A 22,721-nucleotide genomic window follows, 5' to 3' on the forward strand; every position below is an offset into this window, starting at 1 on the left:
AATCCCACTGATTTTTTTTTAAACTCACTATTGCTTTATAATATATTACCAAAGTGTGTCCTGCCTACCTTTCTCAAATGCTGCAATGAAATCTACTTGCTGTCTAGATGGTTCACTGTTTAGGCACAGTTGTGAGAAGAACTGTATAACAACCTAACAAGGACTGACTCTGAGATGCTGCTCACATAATATGGCATTGCCTAAGCAGCTCACCAAAGCATCCTGTACCACCTGAAAGTAAGGAGCAGGGTAGTGCTAACAGGTAATACTTTCTTAGTAGCTATACCTTGTTTCCCCCACACTGCCAAGTTTTCTTTTCAGCCACCTTAAAATGGCCACTCTAATACATTGAGTTTGAAAGCTTGTCCAGTTTCACTGTAATGTCTGTAAGTGACTCCGTTCTTTCTGAAAATGCTGTTTATTACTTCCTACAGTACTATGTATTCCTCTGTGAATTTCAGTAAAAGCCATAGTCTGTGTTCCAGAAGTGAGAAGTGGGGCTGCTTGATAACATTCCAAGAAAAATTGCTGATTTTGCTGAAAACTTTCAATTTACTATTGTGAAAAATCACATGAAATATTTTGTTCTGGAGCAATTAACAACAAGAAAAAAAAAAGACAGACTGTTTTGCTGAGATGCTTTGAAATATTTACTGAAACCATTCCATAATCAAAACATTGGAGAGTAAAAAATTTGGTTGAATCAAAAATGGAAAGAAGAGAAAAAATTCAGGTGATTCCAAAATTTTATTAGACCCAGAATGAAACATTTATTTTTCTTTTCTAGTCATGTAACCCTTTTCAACAGGCTTTTTAATTTATATCATGTTTGAAGTGAGAAATATGATTTTAGATTACGTTGGTTTTTAAAATGTGCCAAACAAAGAATTGCAGTATTTCCAAAACAAAATGTTTCAGGAAAAATTTTTTATGCAAAATATTTGCCCTGTTTTGTTTAATCTATTCAACAAATTCCCCTCTTTTTTTGTCCCCTGAAATTGTGTTTTTGGAGAAACTCCTTCTTTGTTTGTTTGTTTTAGCAACATAGAATCTGTCAAATTTGGTAGTTCAAGCAAAGTCTCATCAAGGGGAGGGAGAAAATGACATTCAGGTAAAACTAGACTACATGATCCACATCTTTAGCAATAAAGCATGAAGGAAGAGGCATACAGAGGATACTGAACCACATAAAGAAAAATCCTCCCTAGACAGAGTTCTTTTTCAAAAGTCCCTCAAGATACTTTCATCATTGTATATGCCTGAACCAGTTCCTCAAGCTCAAGAAAATAGGGTGTTCTATGGCTATTCGTTTAATATCCATGAGACATTGAGATTCCCAGTTTTTTCTTCCTATTTCCTGCCAAATTTTCCCTTTTGTTTCCCTCAGGTAAGTTAGGGAAGGAAAATGCTGCTCTCATCAAACGATGAGCAGTCCCACTGCCTGGGACCAGATGTTCATAAACGATTGCTTTGATTTTTTTTTCTCCAGTCTCTTCTTCCCCCAGCACAGCAGCTGAGGGTAAGTCCCTTTCCCCTTATGTTCATCTGTATGTCATCTTGAATTTAGTCTGAGATTTCGTCAATTTGACTCTGAGGAAGGGGCTCCTGGGGCAAATATTTCCCTTTCCTGATTCCAGGCATTTTGCCTGCACACTAATTATGCAGACTGGAGTTAGTTCAGGTTAGTTCAGGAAAACTGCAGCATTTATTATGTTTGATTTGGTAAGAGAACAATATAAATGTAAAACTAAGTAAGTGCTCTATTCTGATAAAAAGTACTTTTTCCTTTGCATGAATAATTTCAAAGTTTGCAACACACATGCTTTTGCTTTTCTTTTTTATTAAGTAACATTAATTAGGTGATAGTATTAAATTCTCCTCTCAGTACAAATCTCTTATTCTCACTGATACTAATGAGTAAATGTTTAAACCTGTTACAAATATTCTCCCATATTTCTTTTTCAGCAGCAGTCAGTTAGAATTCCACAGTGTGAGAATGTGAACAGAAATTGCATCAAGGTGTTAAACTCAGACCTTTAGTTGAATTTAAATAGAAACATATCTAAGCTAACCTTGACAATAGAACACTTAAAACTTCAAATATTTTCAATAGCCACTGTTCATCATAATTCAATACATCCTTTCTTGCATATATTCCAGTTTTCTACACCCTCTGTCTCTTTTACTCTCAGCTGCTACCATGATAGCCCCTCAGGAAATCATAATCTTTTTAACTATGATGCCATAATCTGCTGCTAGCATAAGAGTAGAAGACAAAAAACTGGAGAATACTACATATATAAAAACAATTCCCCTTTTTCCTCCTCATATTGGAGGCTTAAAGAAGACTTATTGAGAAAAATATTTTATTGTCTATAAAGTATAAAAACTATTACACTAGAGTTAACTGAATCTGGCAGTTATTCTTTATTTTTCTTAATAAAGAATGTTCTCAGTTATATCACACTGTTGAAATAAAGCTGACAGTTCTTGCAACTGGAAATAAGCCACTGCCAGAGAGGAGGTTATCACACCTGATTTATTCCTGCAGTGGAAGGAATCTGCTTCACATTGATCTAGAATTTCAGACAATGCACTATGGCTCTCTCAGAAACTAATGCAAGCACACCACACACTCCACTAAAGATAGGCTTTACGTATGCTGGATAAAAGACAAATGTACTGGCAGAAACACATTACAGCATGTTATGACAATATGTCCCTTTCCAATACAACAGCTGGAAGCAGAAAGGTTGACTGAAGATGAAAGGGGATCCCTCCAGTAAAGGTTCCAGCATCCTTGGGAACCAGATGGGCAGAAATAGAAAACAGAACTAATATAGGACAAAAATTCACTGCCAGAAGAGGTTTTCTTTTTATTCATGGCAGTTTAAGGTTTTATTAGAAAGGAATTTGCCACGTCATAGAAACTGAAGGTAGAAGTGATCTAAAATCTCATTTGTTCGCTCCCCACCCATGCTGGATTGGTCCATCTTCATTTGCTAATCTTTGTGTAGTCCATTTTTTAAAGGCTTATGACAAAGGACATTTTATCTGCCATTCTTATGTTATTTCACCACAAAGGATTTATGAAAATTTTTCCTAAATATTCAGACTACGTTTCCTTTCTTCTTCTCATGACTTTTAGTTTTACCATCTTAGACCTCCTTGGGCAGCTTTTCTCATTGCCTGCTTTTTGGCTTTTAATATTCCTCTGGATAGCTGTTACAATTCTCTACAGTTGTCAGAATTTTTTGTTACACAACCTCTGGTTTAATGTCACTTGCAGATGTCATTACTATTCTGTTTACTCCCTCTTCTACTAATGAAGATGTGAAACAACACAGCACCTCTCACTGATCCTGCCAGGTACCTCCTGTCAACCTGCTATGCTGCTGTTTATCAGTACTCTTTGTTTATGGTCCTTCAGCTAGCATACATTTCCCATGACAGTGCTCTTATCTAAGTCCTTTGGAATTAATTTTTCAACTAAAATTTTGTGAGACACTGTAGGAAAGGTTTTGCTGATACTTCTGTCCAGCTTCATTGCTTCTGTTGTTTTCCCTTCCTCCACACAAGGGATTCTGTCCAAACACAAAACAGGCAAGGAATAACAATGCATGTTGAGCTATCTGTTTTCCTCCTTCGGGTGTAACTTTCTTTTCTGAGGATCCTGTTCTGTTAACACTTACTGCTATAGTGACAGACACTGTCAACAATGTGGTAAACAGCATTGTTTATTGTGATGATCTGTTATTCAGAAAAGCTTCAGGGATTCCAATAAGATGTATTAGATGATTAACTTCTTATTAGGTTGAATAAGGTCTGCAGTCTCATCCTATCCAGTTAGAATAAATATTAAGGGCCAGATTTCACCCCACCTACATTTACATTGAGTAAAATGTTTTACATGAGTGACAAAATTCTCATTATGTCAGCGTAGTCTTGATTACTGTTTAGGTATAAATTCATTGAAACAGTGGGATTTTGCAAAAAGCAGACATCTCAGTGTGGAGATGGCAGAAATGGACCCATACTACCAGCTCCATCATCACAAATCAGGTTTGTCCTTACCTTATCCCTGGTAGGCAGTGATTTGTCAGAATTCCCTCTCAGAGCCTATCACTTCTCAGAACAGAGAGCGGTGAGGGTCACTTCTGAGTGACAGGAGGTTCATTCTCTCTTTCTGGTAGGATATTGTCTAATTCTCTTTGGAATGATAAAACTAGCATAGAGTTGACCTCTATTATGTGAATCACCTATATTGGTTTATTTTGTCAGGATTAATCCACATGCTAATTACATCTTAATGAAATCAGGCTTTATCAGTTAAGGAAACTGCTAGAAATACAATGTCCTTCTCTTACTCTGTTCTTCAGTTCTTCCTCTACTCCCCTTCTTGCTACTTTTATTGCTCTTTGACTACTTTGTCCTTCTCATAAGTCTGTGTAAGCTGGCATTTATCTGTCTGCTGACTCTCCATTTCTCCTGCAGCCTCAAGGATTCCAGAAAACTTTTTCTTAGCAGTATAGTGAAACCCAAGGTCTTTAGAGTGCTGCATGCAGGTTTCCCTTCTAACTATTCTCGGCTTTATGCCTCTCCTAGTTCCAGGATGTTCTGGAGCTGCTTTCTTACCTTGTTTTTGTTGAGACTATCAGGTTTTGGGGATTATACAGCCCCTACCACAATGAGGCTCCAGTTCTTTGTTGTGTTCCCATGATACAAATTTTCTCCTTGCTGTTTATTTAGACTCATTAGTATATGTGAACTGAAGGGTCGTTGAAATATTTATTCTAGTTTCAATCAAAATCCTACGCTAGCATAAAGTAAGAGCTATGGTGTCCACTGCTCGGTCTTAGTTCTTGTCCTTGCTTTCACTGCTGTAAGTCAGCACATAGATGGGAAGGGCCTTGACTGGCGTGTGACATCACAGCTTCTCTTGTTCTCTGCGCTGTGTTTTCTTTTAGGGGTTATCCTGCTGCTTTTGGATAAGTTACGGAAGATGAAATGGGAGCAGATGTGGAGACTTACAGCAGAGCGGGAGTTAATGAGCATGCTCTCCACCTCACTGGCTGACCAGGTGAGTAAGACATTGTGGAGCAGTGGCATAATCACTGCTCCTTGGATTGAGGAAGATAGGAAAAAGAAAGAGGGTGAGGGATGGATGAAGGGAAGAAATATTGTACCTGCAGTCATCATTTGTTGCATCACTGTTCTGGGGAAAATGTGGAAGATAGGAATGGAAATTTACTCATGAGATTTCTCTTACTGTGCTGGCATTTCTACCTCCTCTGTAGATGTTTCATAAGATAGACAGCTGAGGTTTTAAAGCTTTAATTTTCATTCCTTCTTTCTTTAACATAAAACCCTCTGGTCTTTAGAAGTCCAAATACACTGCGTCTTTCCTACTGTTTTTGTTGAGGCTGATTTCAATTCTAAGAGTCTCTAGATATTTCTTTGCTGTCTGTGGCAGAGGAGTCCACCCAGTCTTTAATGTACTCCTTACCACAATACCCCTATGAAGAAAAAGTGCTGCTGTCTCCCTGCCACAGATGGAAAACAGGCTGAGCGAAGAAATAGTGTGTCTGTAGAGAGAAATGCATATGTACTCTCTTTGTGCTTCCTACCAGCTATCCATTTTTAATCCAGAAGCCCTGTTAATATAGTACTGGGCCTGAACCACAGAGTCTTGCACAGCAGCTTGAGTATATTAGCTCAAGTACAGCATCATACTTAGATATTTCCATAGCTTCTGAGCCAACATCCAGTTCATGACCAGCCATTGTTAAGCAAGCATGGAGCTTACTGTACACATCTGTGTACAGTACCCTTGCAGTCTGATCCAAACTCATGAAAAGGCTTCTTGCAACTCCAATGTGTTTTAGATCCAGTCCTTAGTGACTGGATACCTGCATGGGGCCGAATTCCGCAGATTGGACTAAGGTTGCTTGTTTCATCCTGCTGCCTTAACCACAAAACCATTCTTGTATCTTATTTCTCCAACTGGAAATCTGCATAAAGGCAGAACATATTATGGTGCTTATGGTGTAAGCTGTTCTGCAGATCTGTCTTATGTGTCCCTTCCCTGAAATACTTAGAATACTTGTTGCAACAATAAAATTCTAGCTGAAATCCCACATGGTATTCATATTGAAGCAGCTCAACTGCTGGGATTGCTTTCATCTCCTTTACTGAGAAGTGATGCTGTGCTTACTAACAGCAGGTATTTTGTGATCTACTGCATATTATTCTCCCTGACGGCTAGAAGAGGAGCCATGTTTCTTGCCAGCGGTACAAGATATACATTTTGAAAACTATGCTGGATTTCATCAGCTCTGTATGTCAAGAGAGCCTGTTCCTCTGGTTCAGATCCACGTCACCCCTTAGAGTGGTAACACCTTTCATGGAAACATTTTGAAGCAAGGTTTTCAGTTTGCTCTTTCCCCTGTGAGAGGGTAGGACAGTCAGTTCAGAGAATCTGAGATCACCTCTCTGTGAAACCAATGTACCCAATCATTTCTCTGTTCTTGTCCACTAGGATATCTTCAATGCAGTTATCAAACAAAATCCCTTCCTTGTCTATCAGCTTCCATGTTTCTGGAATGTGCAGCTGTCTGATCACACCCGTTCTGAGCAGTGCTACAGAGATGTGTCTGATCTGAAGGTATGCTTTGCAGAAGGTTGGATGGGTGGTATCCTTTGGGACAGAAAATGCAAGATTCTACTGTGACAGAAAGATAAAGTCCCTTAAACAGGAAGAAAACTATCACATATATAGTTTGTAAGGATACCAACGTGGAGGACACAAATATTACTTTGTTTTTGTGCATTTTGACAGACAGAAAAGTGAAAGATAAATCCTGCTATTTAGAGTTAGGCAAGGTGTGAGACAAGTGCTTCACCTTCTCATGTTTCATGCCCACCTCTTCTGTGCCACTTCACCTTACTCTTCAGCTACATTTCCTATTGCTCTCCCAGTTCTTAGCTATTTTGTGCCAAAGAATACAAAGCTTTTTTTGTACTGGACCTATTTGAAATTCTCTAGTCAGCATTGTTTAATTTCACAAAGAGGGCTGGGCTGACTCTAGCTAGAAATACATTAAGCCAAAATTTAAAGATCCTGCACATTTCTTACTTAGCCATTGCATGCACTTCACCCAGCCATACTACCACTTTTATTTTTTACTGGGACTTGCCCTGGAAAAAAAATGCCGAACAGAAACCTATTAATTTAATAAAATGAAGCTATGGTATCAGTTCAATAGCATACATTTCACTCTTGTTAAATAGAATATATTTGAACAGATATGGGTGCATTAACATTAATTGTGCTGTGGTCATTTTGAAAAGCCAGACTCAGTTGTGGCATGCAGAGTATTCAGGATTGGAAGCTGGTTAAACTTCCGGGTGTAGAATAAGCCTGCTCGGCTAAACAGCAGTAGACTCCATCAGGAGAGACTTTCAGCATCAGAACACAGTAAATATTACATCATTTTTGGTGTACAATTTCAAAAGAATGAATATATTTTGTTTATACTTTTAGGCTATTCTGGCAAATGAGTTTAATAAAACCACAGAATCATAGAATGATATAGGTTGCAAGGGATCTTGGGAGACCATCTAATCCAACTTCCTTTCAAAGCAGGACCAACTTAGATCCGGTTGCTCCGGGCTTTGTCTGATTGAGTTTTCAATATCTCCAAAGATTGAGATTATACAGCCTCCCTGGGCCCCTGTTCCAGTGTTTGACTACACTCTTATATCTTATCAAAATTTTCCTTGTAACACTTGTAGAGTAATGGCAGAAGTGTTCATCATGAGTAAATAAAAATAATCACCCTGGACACACCAGTTCCAAAAGCTTCACCTTCCAAGCAACAGAAGATATACCACGTAGGTTAACTGACCTATCAAAGCTGGCCAGTATTGAATTTCATGAAGTATTTTTTTCAACTAACAGTTCAGGCATGGTCTACTGAAGACAGCTTTTTAAATTAAATAAGTATATCAATAAACATTTTTAAATAGATATTTGTAGGGCAGGATCAATGTAGGGATTTAGAGCATCATGGTCATGCCCTGTAATAAGATGCTGGTAGAGATTTTAGTTCTTCTGTGCTCATGTTAAGAATCATGTATGAGAGCAATTGCCAGGCCTGAAACAAAAGAAAGGAGATTTTAGTAGCAGCGAAAATGTTTTCTGAAAGGTGAATTTTAGAAAAATACACCTCTTACCTAGGAGATATCACAGCATTTTTCTGTGAATTAGGAGCTTATGTTAATTTGTATAATCAGCAGAGACAGTCACAGTGGGGTTCAGTGCCAAATTAAGACACCGGTACTTAAATGAGAACAAGATATTGAAGCTAATCATTGGGGATCTAGGGCTTGGTTCAGTTACCTATACACAGTTCAAGTCACTTAGGCTGTCTGATACATTTGTATGGAGCTAGCAGATGAAACACAGACCTGCAGGAGACCCATACCCTTTTGGCATGGCAGCTTATAGGCAGGCAGGTTTCCCTAAGGTGCCTTAAATGTTGCTGCACATCTCTATTTTGGCAATTGAATCATGCTCCCAGTCAGTAGCATCAATGGTGCTGGAAAGCGGTTCAACTCATCCATCCCAGAGTAGCCATCTAATGACTAACTGGTCAGATCACTCTCTCTAGAGTCCAATAGCTATATTTACTAATGCCCATCAGCTGTGGGACCCCTAACACATAGGTAACCCTACATGTAAGCATTTAATATAAGTAGCTTAAATACAAATGGAATCCTATTTTCATTGTCAATTAAGAATTTTATGTTTACAAGTATGACTTAGGCTTGGTTGCTTACTACTTCATACTGTATCACACTGTCAATTTCATTACAGTACAGGCAGTGAAATATAAGATGCAGAATATCCTCCACAGGCTCCCTGGAATGAGTTACCTAACTCAGCAAGGGGTGCAGACAAGCAAGCGATTTCTTCAGCTGCACTGGATTTCATCACACCACTAATATTAGGAATATCCCCTAAGTATTCTGTTGAATTGAGGCCATAATTCTTTGTTTAGAAAGAGAGGCAGAGCTTTATCTAGTGAAAATAAGCCCTGCTGATTTCAGTGAAGCTCTGCCCATATTCATCAGTTAAAGAGCTGGCCCTCAGGCAGCACTGTTTAACTGGGTTGTGCATTTTTGTGTTCTAATGAGAAATTTCAAATTTGTGAAAATCCATTATGAGAATTAGCAAATTTTTAATTCTTAAAAAGGAACTAGGCTGTTCTGGTGTGCGATCGTTACAAATAAGCAGCAGATGTAGTTAGCTCGAGTTTGAAAATATACTTCTTAAAATCACCCAAGTTAGTCAGTTTCCATGGCATTTAATATAAATGGTATGACACAATGTATTTGGCACATCCTGTATTTCATGGTAAGACTGGAATGAAAAATTAAGTAGGAGAACCCTCCAGGGGAAGAGGGGGAGAAAGATGGATTGTGAAGTTTGTACTGTAGGATTAAGAAGGATGGCACAGGAAAGAAGGAAACTCAGGAAGAGATTTAAATTCCAAGTTAAACCTGGCCCAGCCAAGTATTCCTCAAGTCAAATCAGACTATTACTCACATCAGGTTGAAAAAACTGATGTAATTCCATCTGGTCTCAAAATCCATGAGATCTGAGGATTTGTCACCTTTTATACACAACATTGTATCAAATAAACTTAGAGAAACCCCATGGTTGGCTCTTGTTCAAGTATGCATATGCTGCTTTTCTGCTTTGTTCACGTTCATGCAAGTGTAAGATGGCCAGCATGGTTTTTAGAGGCCTATGAGGCTCTTAAATATTTCGTATCACCTGAAGAGGATTCTAAACATTCCATTTGGTCTATATAGTCCTCATTAAGTTGCATCTGCATCAACTTTAACAATATTTGTATTGTCATATGTTACAGTCAAATGTTTGACTACTGCTGAACTCTACTCTGCTCGCTTGTTCCAGCTGAGCATCACATGCAATTGTTCCACTTGAATGCGGGAAGACTCGCATATGGGGCTCTTCTAGAGTAGGCATAAGAGAGAGAGAAGTATTTGTGATCAAGTATTATGTAGTTTGTGTCTGTTAGTTTCAAATCCCTCTAAAGCAACATCAGAATAAAAATACTTTAATAATTTTGCTTGTCTAAATGCTTACTTAACTCCTGTCTTGTATGCTATAGTGCTAGAAGCCACAGTGTAAACAACTAGACTGAAGTTTGAGTGATTTTGTTCTGCTATATTTGACATATGGAGCCACTACTCTTATAAACAGTCACACAGACAGGAATCTTTCTTTCCCCACCCTGAGGATATTGGTTCTAACAGTGGTTTGTATCAGTCAAGAATCTCTTGAACTGAACAATTTTAATAGAAAGCAAGGGGAAACAGATGCCCTTTAATTCTTCTTGCCAGGTGAGCCGCTAGCAGCCTCTGAAGGCCAAAGGTGTTTGGTTTTTTGCATAGCATTTGTTACACCTTGGAAAAACGCTCAGGAGTTACTACTGAAGGCTGGCCAAAAGATGTGAAAGTGCTAATAGTCATTCTCTGTAGGCATCCACTGCCTATCATAACTTATTTATCTCAGCTGCTTGCACGGTCCCCAGCAGACCAAAATGTGAGTGGACAAGTTTGCTGCAGGGCCATGCCTTACTGACCTTTGAAGCCTGTGGGGATCTGTCTGGAACTGAGGTTCATCTAAACATTGCCTTTGCTGGTTTGGTCCCTTTGTTTGCTTTCATTTTTGGTTAATAGTTTGTTCCTGTCTGGGAGGAAATCTCAATTACTGTGGTTTGGCACAAACCAAACGGCAGGAAAATCCTGTGAAAGAAAGTAATGAATTGTGATGCCTCTGACAATGAATCATGACCTTATTGAATGAGTCAGTCTTGAAGAGAAGTCTGGTTGTCAAGGATACAGATGCTATTTACACACAGAGTATCTGGTAGTTCACAGTCACAAAAAAGGGATCCTGGACTTTTCAATGGGAATATATCAAATTATTAGAATTTACCCCTCAAAATATGTAAATGCTTTAAATCCTGTTGATTGTTTTTTAAGTTGGCTTTGAACACAACTTACGTTAAATTAGCAGGTAGATAGATAATTAGCATCATAAAACAATTTTGGAAAGGGGAATTTGTCATTCACTGCGCTCTCCTGAGGAGTATCTTCCACACTAGAGCAACTTTGTGAGATGACCTCCTAAAGTCTTTACTGCTTCTTGTCCATAACCCAAATGTATCATTTCAGATCTGCCTCAAACATGACCTGTTGCACCTCTTTCTATTCCAGTCCCTGAGCCAACCCCTGCTGTCCAAGCACCTCAGCACTGGTCTGCAGCAGCTCTGGCATTCTGCAGCCTTGCAGCTTTTAATGCCAACCAAGGAAGAACTGCATTAAGAGGAGTAAGGGCCCAAGAGGGGTAAACATACCCCTCGCTTGAATGTAGTCAATAAGCTGCTTCCACTCTGCCAAAAAGGGAGCACCATGGTAATATAGAGATGTTTTTAATGGGAAGCTGTTTTGTAGACAGGTAATCTAAAATCAACATATGGAGGCCTCACGTTAAGCATTGGTACAGGGTTTGAAAGGAGAGCTGCAAACTCTTCTGAGGACAGATTGAGAATTTCAGTGGAAAAATGTAAGACGGAGATAGTGATCTCTAGCCATCATAGGCAAAAGCTAGAGGGCAGAGTACTCCCTGGGATCATGGTTGCCAAGTCAGGCAGGGCAGGGGTTAGAATCCTGCATGCAGAAGCAGCATCTGGACCTCTGGGTTGCTGGCTTACTCAAACACAAGTCTCCTCCACTGATTTAGATCAGAGATAGCACTCTAGAGCTATAAAACCTCCCTGATAACATTTTTGTGAAATATTTGACCCTTTAGGAGAATTATTTTTTTAAATGAACATTTTTTTTCTGATAAAACATAGTTTAAAAGGAAAATTTCCAAGCATCTCTGGTTGAGGTACCAGAAGTGTGTGCAATGCTTGTTTGCACTGTTAATGGGGGATGTTACTTAAACCAAACTTTTCAACAAGAATATGCCTAAAAGCAAGCCTATTGAGATGGCATTAAAGTGACATATATAAGTAGCTTTCTATGTAGATTTGTTGAGCATTTCACTCCTATTGATTTCAGTGGGAACTATCTGGTTGCCTAAATAAGGACACAGGAGCCTGGCTTTTTAAGCAGGAATAGCTCAACATATATAAAATATGCTTTTATTTATTTACCTAAATTGCAAAGTGCTCATAGGGTTAATTCATTTGCAAAAATAAAACTCTTTAGGCTTTATTTTTACTTTTTGTGCCTTCAGCTTGGAAAGTAGGTAGAGAGCCACAGGGATGGACAGAGAAGGATATCCTGGCTTCTCTGATTTCTTAAGGGCTGGAAGCAGGGTGAGAAATCACAAGATCTGTCTTTGAGCAAAAATGGAAAGGATTGTGGTGAAGAAAACATTTGGCTAAATATTTTTTGTGGAGAGAGAAGGTACTTCAGGGTGGAGAAAAAATGAGTGAGAAGGGTACCCATAGAAATAATGTGTTGAAGCTTATAGTTTAGTGGTTGGAAGATCAGATTTGAAATATTTAATCTCCTCAGGGAGAACAATGCAGCTGGAAACCTACAAGGGTTTGCTGGGTTTTTTGTTTTCAGTACAGTTCTGCATAAGTGACCAACCTTAGAGTACTCTCTTATATTCCACCAGCATCTTCTGTAGCCTTCCATCTCAGATGCCATTGCCAGTTTATCAGGCTCCAACTGCATCATCATTTGATTATTTTAGGTCAAAACCGTGTGAATAAATGGGAACTATCAGTTCAGTATAGTCTGTTTCACTAGGTCACAAAATATATGGAAATATTCCAGGAGGCTGACTGAGCTTAATCATTGAGTGGTAACGGCTGCTGATTAACTAGGGTAGTATTAACAGAAATGTAGATAGTGCCAAGTTGCTTAATGACAACTAACCAAGTGTTAAATAGCTGTGGAATTTTATGTTCTGATCTTTCAGTAATTAAATTGCTAAATGAAGATTTAGGAGGATAATTCCCTTCGTTCTCAAGAGGCCTTGATCAAGAGTGGGAAGGGTCTATGGGATAGGCTAAAGGATAGCACCGTTCTTGAGATGTCTGGCCAGACAACAGCACTGCAATTTGTATGTTCTAGCTGCCATTTCCTCTGCCAGTCAACAGAGCTTTGGAATAGCGCAGGAATTAAGAGGGAAAATAATAAGGTATTACAGTGCCATTCAGTCTTGGAAAGGGGATATTATAGAAATAAGATTTTAGATTCTAGGTTCACTTTCTCTTTGCAATTTTGAGATAACAGTTGGTCAGGCTACAAATAAAGTAGATGTTGAGTTTGTGGGGTTATTTTGGTGTGGAGGTTTTTTGCTAATCTCTACATAGTCTCTCTCCAGCTGATTTCCCCTCCCCACCCCCTCTCCCCCAAGCAATTCAGTGTTGCCCACAATGAAAGTTTTAACAGCCATGTAATGGCCTTACCTTCTTCACCTGTGCAGCCCATTGGCTTCAGGTACTTCACTGATGCCCATTACAGCCCAGGCAAGGATTTCTTGACCTGTGCAACTTCTGGTGTTGCTGATGGTGCAATAGACCAAATCAGACAGCTGCAGTGAAAACTCGAGGTGGATTTGTGGGCCGACAGGAGAGAAGAAAAAAGTCCATGGATGTAGTGTTACATAGTGACGGTTAAGAGTCTTTTTTGCCTTTAGAAACCTGCTGTTCTTTTTTGTGCTTTCACGTATCACATAATATTTCTCTCATCATGCTACATTTGAAAAGCAGCCTGCTCTTTCACTAGACCTGTTTTTGTGTTTTTTCTACCTCAGGTCTTCCAGATGGTTTCTTAGTTCCTTAATGTTCTCTAGCTGCATTGATGTGTGCTGTCTTTCTTGGTTAAAAAAATCAGCTTTTCTGGACAGTCATCAGCTCCATTCAGCTGTCTTCAGTTGACCGCAGGCTCCCCTGACATCTGTACACATACAGCATCCTGACACACATTTCAAATTTGATCGGATCTCAACCAGCAGCTAGGCCCTTGACACTTACCAGCTTTTGCACACACAGCATGTTTTGAAGCCTAGCAGCAAAGAGACTCTACAGTGACAACTGCAGTTGTCTGGCTTTGACATCACCCACACAACTGAGTAGAGACATCAACACCAGTACTCAGCTGTGACATGACATAGTGTGTGTTGATGGGAAATCCTGGCAGAGTAGGGGATCCTGTCCTATAACAGTTTGGGATTTTATCATTGTTAAACATTCCTGCACTGAAGGTCCCTGGTGTGAGCAGCAGAGTGCTCAGCAGGGTGTTAAAATGCTCATGAAGGCATCTGGAAGGAAATGCGTGTGTAGGAGTAGTAGAGAAAATTTTCACACAGAAAATTTTCTTAGAGGGCTTTTTTTCTTCCCATTTTCCAGCTTCTCTGTGTTCTTTGATCTCCTCTTAAAGACCTGCTAGGTACCAGCAGATCAACGATTCCAATTCTGTGCCTGTTTGGAAAAAATGCATACCAGTATCCTTTAAAACTATTCAGCAGCCCTTTAGATTCCTTTAGCCCTATACTGCTATTATGTTTGCCTGTTTCTAGGAGATAGGATTCAATCATTGAGGCCTTTTTTTTTTTCCTCTCTCCATGCATTTCCTGCCTTTTGCTGAAGTTAAATGCAACAGATGAAACATGTCAAGTTGTTTTCAAAGAAGAGAGATTTAAAGATCCATTTTTCAGTGGAGGAAATATGTCGTCTTGGGTTTATGTCCTATCCTAGCAATGTCAGCTAAAGCTTCTTTTGTTTCTGTGTTGTTCTCTATTTTCAATACATGTTGAAGCAATGTGTTATTTCACAGTCAAGCTACACATTTGAATATATGGACAAATGTAAAATCAGCAAAGAATGTAGCATTACCTAGGCAGAACATCTATACCAGATATATTTGTTCTAAGTAATCTCCCAGGTTCATACAGTGTGTAGCTTCTTCCTGGTCTGGATTTAAAGTGCCCCTTTGATTGGAAAAAGTGATTTGCCTGCTTCCAAAATGATCTTACTCCATATAGTTGCTTTTCTGTAACCGCATGTATGGTTTTCTGAAATCCTGATAGCTTCAATAATGAAATCCCAGGGTAGGATAAAGACTTTCATATCAGAAAAGATTTTCATTGGTGTTGGGTATGCAGAAGAGCATGCCATGGTTTTTTGTGGTGTAAATACTCAATGAAGATACTATCTTGTCTGCTGACGTTAGTACTGGAAGAATTCAGGTCATACCCTGTTCCTCCTTCAGTCCACTCATTCAGCAACAGATAGTGATCCAAAAGGACATCTTGTTCATGTGGTGTTGTTGCGGACACCTAAACTGTGTTAATCTGCTCTTTGTTACTTCTTCTCTGTAAACTCTGCTTCAATTCTGTGTATTCCCTTCCACTAATGTAATGTTCAGAACAACATCCATTACCATCCTAATGTCTCAGCAGCTGGCATTGCAGCTTGGTGGCAAAGAGGTCTGTGGCTGTGTGTGACCGACATGTCACCTTCACAAAATTAACTTAATGGATTCAGAGGACCTCCAGAACTCCTAGCTTGGAAGTATTCCCAATGGAGGTTTTACTTTTTTTTTTTTAATCTCTCAAAGTTAAAAGAATAAAACTGGATATGAAGCATTTGGGTTTTTTCTTATGCCTACAATATTGCCTCTATAAAAGGAAATCATTCCTGCAGGCCACTTTTGACTCCCTCTTAGTTTTTCCTTAGGGCTCCATTCTCATTCACACTGTCAGAAAGCAGTGCAAAGTTGCCTTGATGTAAATGAGAATCAGGCCCTTTATGTCAGCATTAGAGTTAAATCTAGGCCAGTGTGAGAGTTATCTCCCATTGGTAGAACCTAATACCTGATAGAAATAGGAATTCAAAGGGTGAAGCATTGTACTGCATCACTATGTTGTATAATGTAACTGAGATGAATCTTGTTTAAATGAAGCAATGGCAAAAAGGAAGTTGGATTAAATTTAACCCTTTTTAAAGGGTGTAAATGGATACAGAAATTCATTTGAAGCTTTTTCTTCTCAATACCTAACAAGAGAAGTGTCTGCCTGGCCTGAAGCAGTGAATCAATTTCATTAGCTGAAACAGTCATGTGGAAATCTGAGATTAATATTTAATATTAATATTCCCTTCTTCCTCATACTGCCACTCCCTTCAACAGAGCCCATAACCTATCAGGCCATGATTAAAGTTGTGGCAACACTTATGAGGGGCTGCATCACAAGCTAGAAAAATACATCAAGATAAATGTGCAAGTTATTCTGTGAAGGCATTTAAAAACCACATCATCTATACAGTACGTAGTTACATGTGAAAGGTGTGGTGAAGTCTTCCTTATTAAAAGACTGAAAGAAGGACCTGCGTAGGTTTTGGGGGGTTTTTTTGCTTTTGTTTTTTCTAAGAGGGCAGTAAACTGAGCATAAATAAAACCAGCAGATAAAGCAAATCTGTATTCTAACAGCAGAATCTGTTTTCTCTTTTTTCCCTCTGAGGTGATTCACTGGAATTCGCCAAAGAAGCTGCGAGTAAAAAACAAGCATGTGGAGTTTTTCCGCAACCTCTACCTGACATTTCTAGAATATGATGGGAACTTGCTGAGACGGGAACTCTTTGGCTGCCCCAGTGAGACAGACGTTAACAGTGAAAACGTAAGTGGGATGCCTAGGGCTTGAAGATTTAAAGGGTGTTTCATACAGGATACAGGCAATGTGAAAACATGGGGAGTTGGTTGTGTGGACCGTGCAGTGCAGAGGGACTCGGGAGAATCGAGGTCAATGTTCAGATTCCAAGAGTGATGCTGTGTGTATTGTTTAAACTCTCTGTACCTCATTTCCTTGCTTGTAAAACTGTCTTATTAATTACCTTCTTCCTGGTTTTTTGGCTATCTTGACTTTTAAAAATCCCCAACAAAGGTAAGATCACAATTTGAAAATGAGGATTTGGGCTCTTCATTCCATTAGGCAATTTTGTAAATCTCTCCCTTAGACCTAAAACTTTTCAGGGGAAGGGAATGTTTCTGCGCTGTGTTGTTTGTTCAGCATAACATCATGTTGATTTTGGCTAGTAGATACTAATTCGCAAATAAAGAAGAAGAAATGAAAATATCAAGACTGTTAGACTAGGTCTATGAGTTTTCTCCATGCTGCAAACTACAGAATGAATTAATACTTCAAGGTATACATAGGCTGTGAGACTACAATTTTTTCTGCCCTGTCCCAGCAGAGCACAGCAGCAGTTATGTGTATCAGCATAAAATTTGTAATCAGAACCGGTCAGATGAGAAAATTCCTTTGAAAGTGGTTGAAATCAAGGATGTTTACATTCAAATGTGCATATGTGTGTGTGCCAGAGTACTTAAAGTTCCAATTAAAAAAAAAAAAAAAACTGTTAACTGAAACATTTATATGCAGTTCTATACAAATTCCTTGTGTATAACGTGGTCTCAGGAGATATCAATTTTGGCTACACAGTGTGAAAAGACAGAAAAAGAAACCTGTAACATTTTACGTTATTTTCAAGAAAAAAAATGCATAATTCTCTAAAATACATGAAATTCTCTATATAAAAATCAGTAAAGCAAAAACAGTATCATGTACACATTAGCAGTTAAGATGTAATTGGTAGTCAATAGCACCACCGAGGCTTGTAGTGTTGCCATTTAGTTTGTGGATAATATGACCACAGGAGATCCATCCACAATTTTTTGACTTTAGCTCTGAGAGGTTAAATATATTTTAGTCCAAAGGACAGCTTCCCAGATACTCATTTTGCCATCACACCATCTTCTAAAAGGAGGTAGGGAAAACTATGAGAAACTGTCTGGAGAAAAACAGTGACTGGGAGGAAAGAAAGAGACAGAGAGAGAGCACAGCAATGGCAAAAGCACATGGGGAAGGAAAATCCTCTGCAAAAACAAGAGACTTTTAGAGAATCAAATTAACTGAATGTGATAAAAGATCACTGAAAGGCTAATGATCAGACACATCAAGATATGTAAGGTGAAGCAGAGGATAGGAAAAGAAAAGGGGAGATTAAAAAAAAAACAAAGGCAACAAAACAAAATATACCTTTATCATGCTTTATTGTTTAAATAAGAATGCTGAATAAAATCATACTGAATTCACAAGATGTTAGGTAGGTTAGAAGAGCATGAATGCAGTCACAGACTTGTTACTATATTTTCCAGAGCTCTGTAAATCCATAATAAGCAGATTTATTCCAGATGACACGTTATTGGGGAGCAGTGTATAGTGAATGCAAGGTCTTGGTGCTGAAAGCAGCTATCCTGAAAGTTTAAAATGACTCATTTTACTGAACTTGTGTCTGGTTGACAGACACTGGAAATGACTAACTGTTCAAGCCTGTTTCTTATTCAAGACAAGTAGAATGCAATATGGTATATGATATGGCTTGTATCTGGAAAGGAAATGTTGCTCATTCTCCCGTTTATAAATTAAAAAAAAAAAGATACTTGAAAAACATGAGCTAGACATACAAAAATATGAGTCTTACCATGCCAAGAGACACCAAAAATTAACAGTCTTCTATTGACACAATTCGATATAGAAAAAATATAACATTGGGTAGCCTTAGAGTAGTCACTTAGGAGTGGACATAGCTTTTTGCTAGTTACCCTTGATGTGCACTCTGCTTTAAACTTGACTGCGTCCTTTTATTGTAGAATCCCAAGTGTAGGTTTCAGCTTGGACATTATAAGACCCTGAGAATAGGATTATAATGAAAACCATTCTCCAGTCTTTAACGTGATAGTTCCTCATTCTCTCTCTCTCTGCTGTAGCACACACACTGTCAAAGGTATCCTATTAAAATACAGTACATTCCCATGATCTATTGCAGCATCATCTTCAGAAACAGAGCATCGTTTAAGGTGAGCAGGGAGCCACTGTTTGTCATTCCTTCCAGTACAAGAACTAGGGGGCATGAAACGGAAATAGCAAGTAGCAGGTTCAAAACAAAGGAAGACATTTCACCCAAGATGTAATGAAGCCTCAAACAGGAGGTAATGTTGCTAAAAATATACATATGTTCAAAAAGTGACTCTTCATGGAAAAAAAAATCAATCAGGAGCTGTAAAGCTTTGGTGCAGGAAGTCCTTGAACCACAAGTTCAGGACTAGGAGAATGTTCTGAGAAAGTATCACTGTACATGCCCCCTGCTTTTATACTCTTCTCTAGGCAGCCACTGTTGGTCACAGCTGGAGACAGGATACTGGGCTAGATGGACCTCTAGTCTGCCAAGATGCAGCCATACATTTCCATTAGAATTCCTTAGTATGTATTTTATATAAAAGGCTATGATTCTTGCAAACTCAAATATGTATAAGATAGGAAATGCTATTTATTCTACAGTTACTATTTTTTTCTTTTTCCTCTGAATTACGAATAGGAGCCCCAAAATGCAATTGGGCTTTATTGCACTAGGCGTTGTGTAGGGGTAAAAGGTGCTGGTTCATCTGTCTGTGCTTCCCTGCACTATGGACCTGTTGACAAAATGCTGGAATAGCTCTGCTGCTTTTATAATTAGAGATAATTACTTAAGCACTAAATTCACTGAGCCCTGTTGTGAAAGAACAGTGGCATGTTACAAGTCTGTCATTCATAATCTGACAGTGTCAGAATCTACCCTTAAGGTCTTGTTCCAATATGCCAGCCATTGCAGCCCTGCAGTTTAATATTTGTAATGGTGTTTTATTTAGAATACAACCTTTAACTAAGGAATCTCATTTGTAATGCAAATATCTGTAAAATGTATAATGAAGTGTGGCAGTTTGTACCATTGGGCTGATTCTGTTACTCTAAGACCCCTTTACACTTCTCTGACAGTACCAAGATGGCCTTAAAATGAATGTAAATTGTGCATCTTCCCTTTTTTAAGGACTCTTTACAGTGCCAGAGAGATGTAAAGGGGCATTAGTTTAAATGGTAATCAGACCTTACAGTCACCTGTCTCAGCGTGTGTGTCTGTGTGTGTTTATAAGTATAAATGTATGCAGGCAGATGGATTATTACTTTTTTATTTGTTTGGGGTTTTTTTATATTTGCTAAAGAGTTAAAGTACCACAGAATGAATCTGAAGAGGTCTAAAGGCAGTCTTTGGATCCTATGCTGCATAGTGCTGATATTAGGATGTAAGAAGTTACATGTAGGAATGAACAGATAGGGTTTTCAAAATAAAATATTGGAAGCAAAGACGTACAGATTGAAAAATTTGGAGGTGCTGGAGATATTTCTCTCTGTTTTTGTAAAAATGCATGTATGTATGTCTATGAAAGAGACCACGCTGCAGATACAGCCTGTAGGCAGGGGCCTCCACATGCTTCTTGCCGTAAAGCAGTACTGTCAGTCCCCATTCATTCCATGTGTACTAACACCAGATTACAGAGCAGACTCTTCTCTGCAAATTGGTCTTACAATCATCTCCTTGCCCTTTGTGCAGATTGTGGGTGGGAAATTCAGAATATGAGCCAAATCCTCCTGTAAACACTGCCATTGACTCAAGTGGCCTTTGAAGCAGGTCCTTAGTCACTCCGTCCTACTCGTTTCATGCTATTTTCCACTTTTCTCTCCTTTTGTATTTTGATGCTAGGAAGGACATTTTAGGGGAACCCATGAAGACAAACCTCACAGTAATCTCTGATTTATGAGTTTCCGATTGGCTTTTAATGTTTATATCCAGCATTTCATTCCAAAGGACCTGTTGTAAAGCCTGAAATACTACAGCAGGATCTTTTGTCTACCAGTCTAACTCTACAGTAAAGGCTATGAGATAGATACCATGGGCCTGATTTTTGCACACAGGCACACACTCACCCTTTTATCATTCTCATAAAACCTCTTTTCTGCAAATAACTACTTCTCACAAGGTGTTTCTGCCAGGGCTTTAAATCTGAAAGTCATCCCCTATTAGTGAAGTTCAGGTCCTGACCCAAAGCCCAGAGCAAGATCAATGCAAAGTTTATCACTGATTTCACTCAGCTTTTTAAAAGGATAATAGATTCCCCTTAGAGAAGAATTTTCAGAAAACACAAAAAATTCTTTCCAGATTTCCGCTATTTGTATTTTCCTGTTCAAATAAGCAACACAAAAATTGTAAAAAATTCTAATTAGTCCTCACTGAAAACTCTTGTTAAGGACTATATTTACTAAATGTCTTTTTACTTATTATTTAATATATTTTTTATTTTATAATTATTTAATATGTTTAGTCTCTTTGTGCAAAGCCAGAGATTCTTAGTAGCAGCAAATGGTTTTGCATGCATCTCGTAATACCCACCAGAAAGCAGGAGATTGATGCTAGCAATGTTCCAAATAGTATAAACTTTACTAACAAATTTAACAATTTCTAAAAGTCTAAAAATGCCTGCAAAGGGAACTTCCTAGTTAGTAACAGCACTGAGCTTACAATTTGACTGATGCAGTAGGTACCCTTTGCTTTTACAGAGTTTAAGTATAAGAATATGGATCTGCATCGTTTGTTTGACTGAGGCTTAAAGTTACTATTTTGTCTTGATGTAGTCTTTCTCTAGTAATAACAGATGGTATATTGCAGTTTTGAGGGGAAATTCTGACTTCCCCAGCTGTGTTGTTTCTAATATTATAACTGGTATTGTTGTTATTATTAAGTTTTGAGCTGGTATCATATCCTGTTAGTTGCCTGAAACTTCCCATCATACTGTTTTCTACTCTTTATAATATTGCTAGATGGGGGAATCATGTGGCCTGCAATTTTTCATCTTGATAATATACCTCTTTCTTTTTTTCTTCTATTTTAAAATGAAGCATGGGGAAAAGCTTGAGGATTTCACCCACATTATCAAGTTTTGATGACCTCTTCATGGAAATACTCCGTCTCCTCAGAGTGCCAGGCAGTGCTCTTTGCCAACCTGGTGAAAATTTATGCAAATTATAAGGCTGAAAAACTGTGGTTTACATGTCCTCGGTAGTGTTTTCTTAAATTTTTAGTAGGCTCAGTTCTTTGGACACTCCGTCTTAGGAGTATGCACGAATATATGTGATGGGATTATATATGTGCCAGTGCTGCAGAACAATTGAACCTGCTGCAGTCAAGAGACCAGGGCAAAGATGGGCATTTTCTGCTTCTTCTGAATGCTGCATGCCAGGCTGAGACAGGGCAGTTGAGCTGAGAGCAGGACACCTGCTTGGTCTTTCTTCTGAATGATATCCATTGCCCTCACTGATGTCCAGGCAGTGTGGAGGAGAAAAATACCTAATTCACTTGTAAAAGGGATAAAAGCCAGGTCAAAGGCAGAAAGGAAAGACTTAACTGAGATGTAGGATCTGGAGAGATCGTGCTTGGAGAGGGAAGGGGAAAGCACTGACAGATACCTGTAGGTGCAGGGAGTTTGTAGACTACTTGAACAGGTACCTTGGGGATAGAAACAGTGCTGGAACTTTTCCGTCAGGAAAACTGGGATTAAGACTTAGGAGAAACTGTGAAACTCGCTACACAGGAAGGCCGGGGCAATCTGCGGAAACAAAAGCAAGGAGACCAACCTGTCAAGTAACTGTTGCAAGGGAGGAGTGGGAACAGCTGAGCCAAGAAAATTTGGCAAGGGGCTAATGAAATGGGACACTGAGAACTACCAAGCTC

General features: G+C 38.8%; 1 protein-coding gene across 4 annotated transcripts in view; it reads left to right on the plus strand.

Annotated features, from left to right (window-relative positions):
* The window catches only part of LARGE1 (LARGE xylosyl- and glucuronyltransferase 1), a 287,833-nt gene that overhangs the window by 228,068 nt on the left and 37,044 nt on the right, over positions 1–22,721 (plus strand). For 3 of the 4 annotated variants that reach the window (XM_064513273.1, XM_064513280.1, XM_064513297.1), the window contains 4 exons: positions 1,490–1,519; positions 4,968–5,080; positions 6,539–6,664; positions 16,583–16,738. In XM_064513273.1, the coding sequence (XP_064369343.1) occupies positions 1,490–1,519; positions 4,968–5,080; positions 6,539–6,664; positions 16,583–16,738 (425 nt within the window). The remainder of the gene's footprint in view (positions 1–1,489; positions 1,520–4,967; positions 5,081–6,538; positions 6,665–16,582; positions 16,739–22,721) is intronic. The other variant, XM_026117942.2, reaches the window with a different exon arrangement.

Source organism: Dromaius novaehollandiae, chromosome 1, assembly GCF_036370855.1.
Source record: "Dromaius novaehollandiae isolate bDroNov1 chromosome 1, bDroNov1.hap1, whole genome shotgun sequence".
NCBI classification, from domain to species: Eukaryota; Metazoa; Chordata; class Aves; order Casuariiformes; family Dromaiidae; genus Dromaius; species Dromaius novaehollandiae.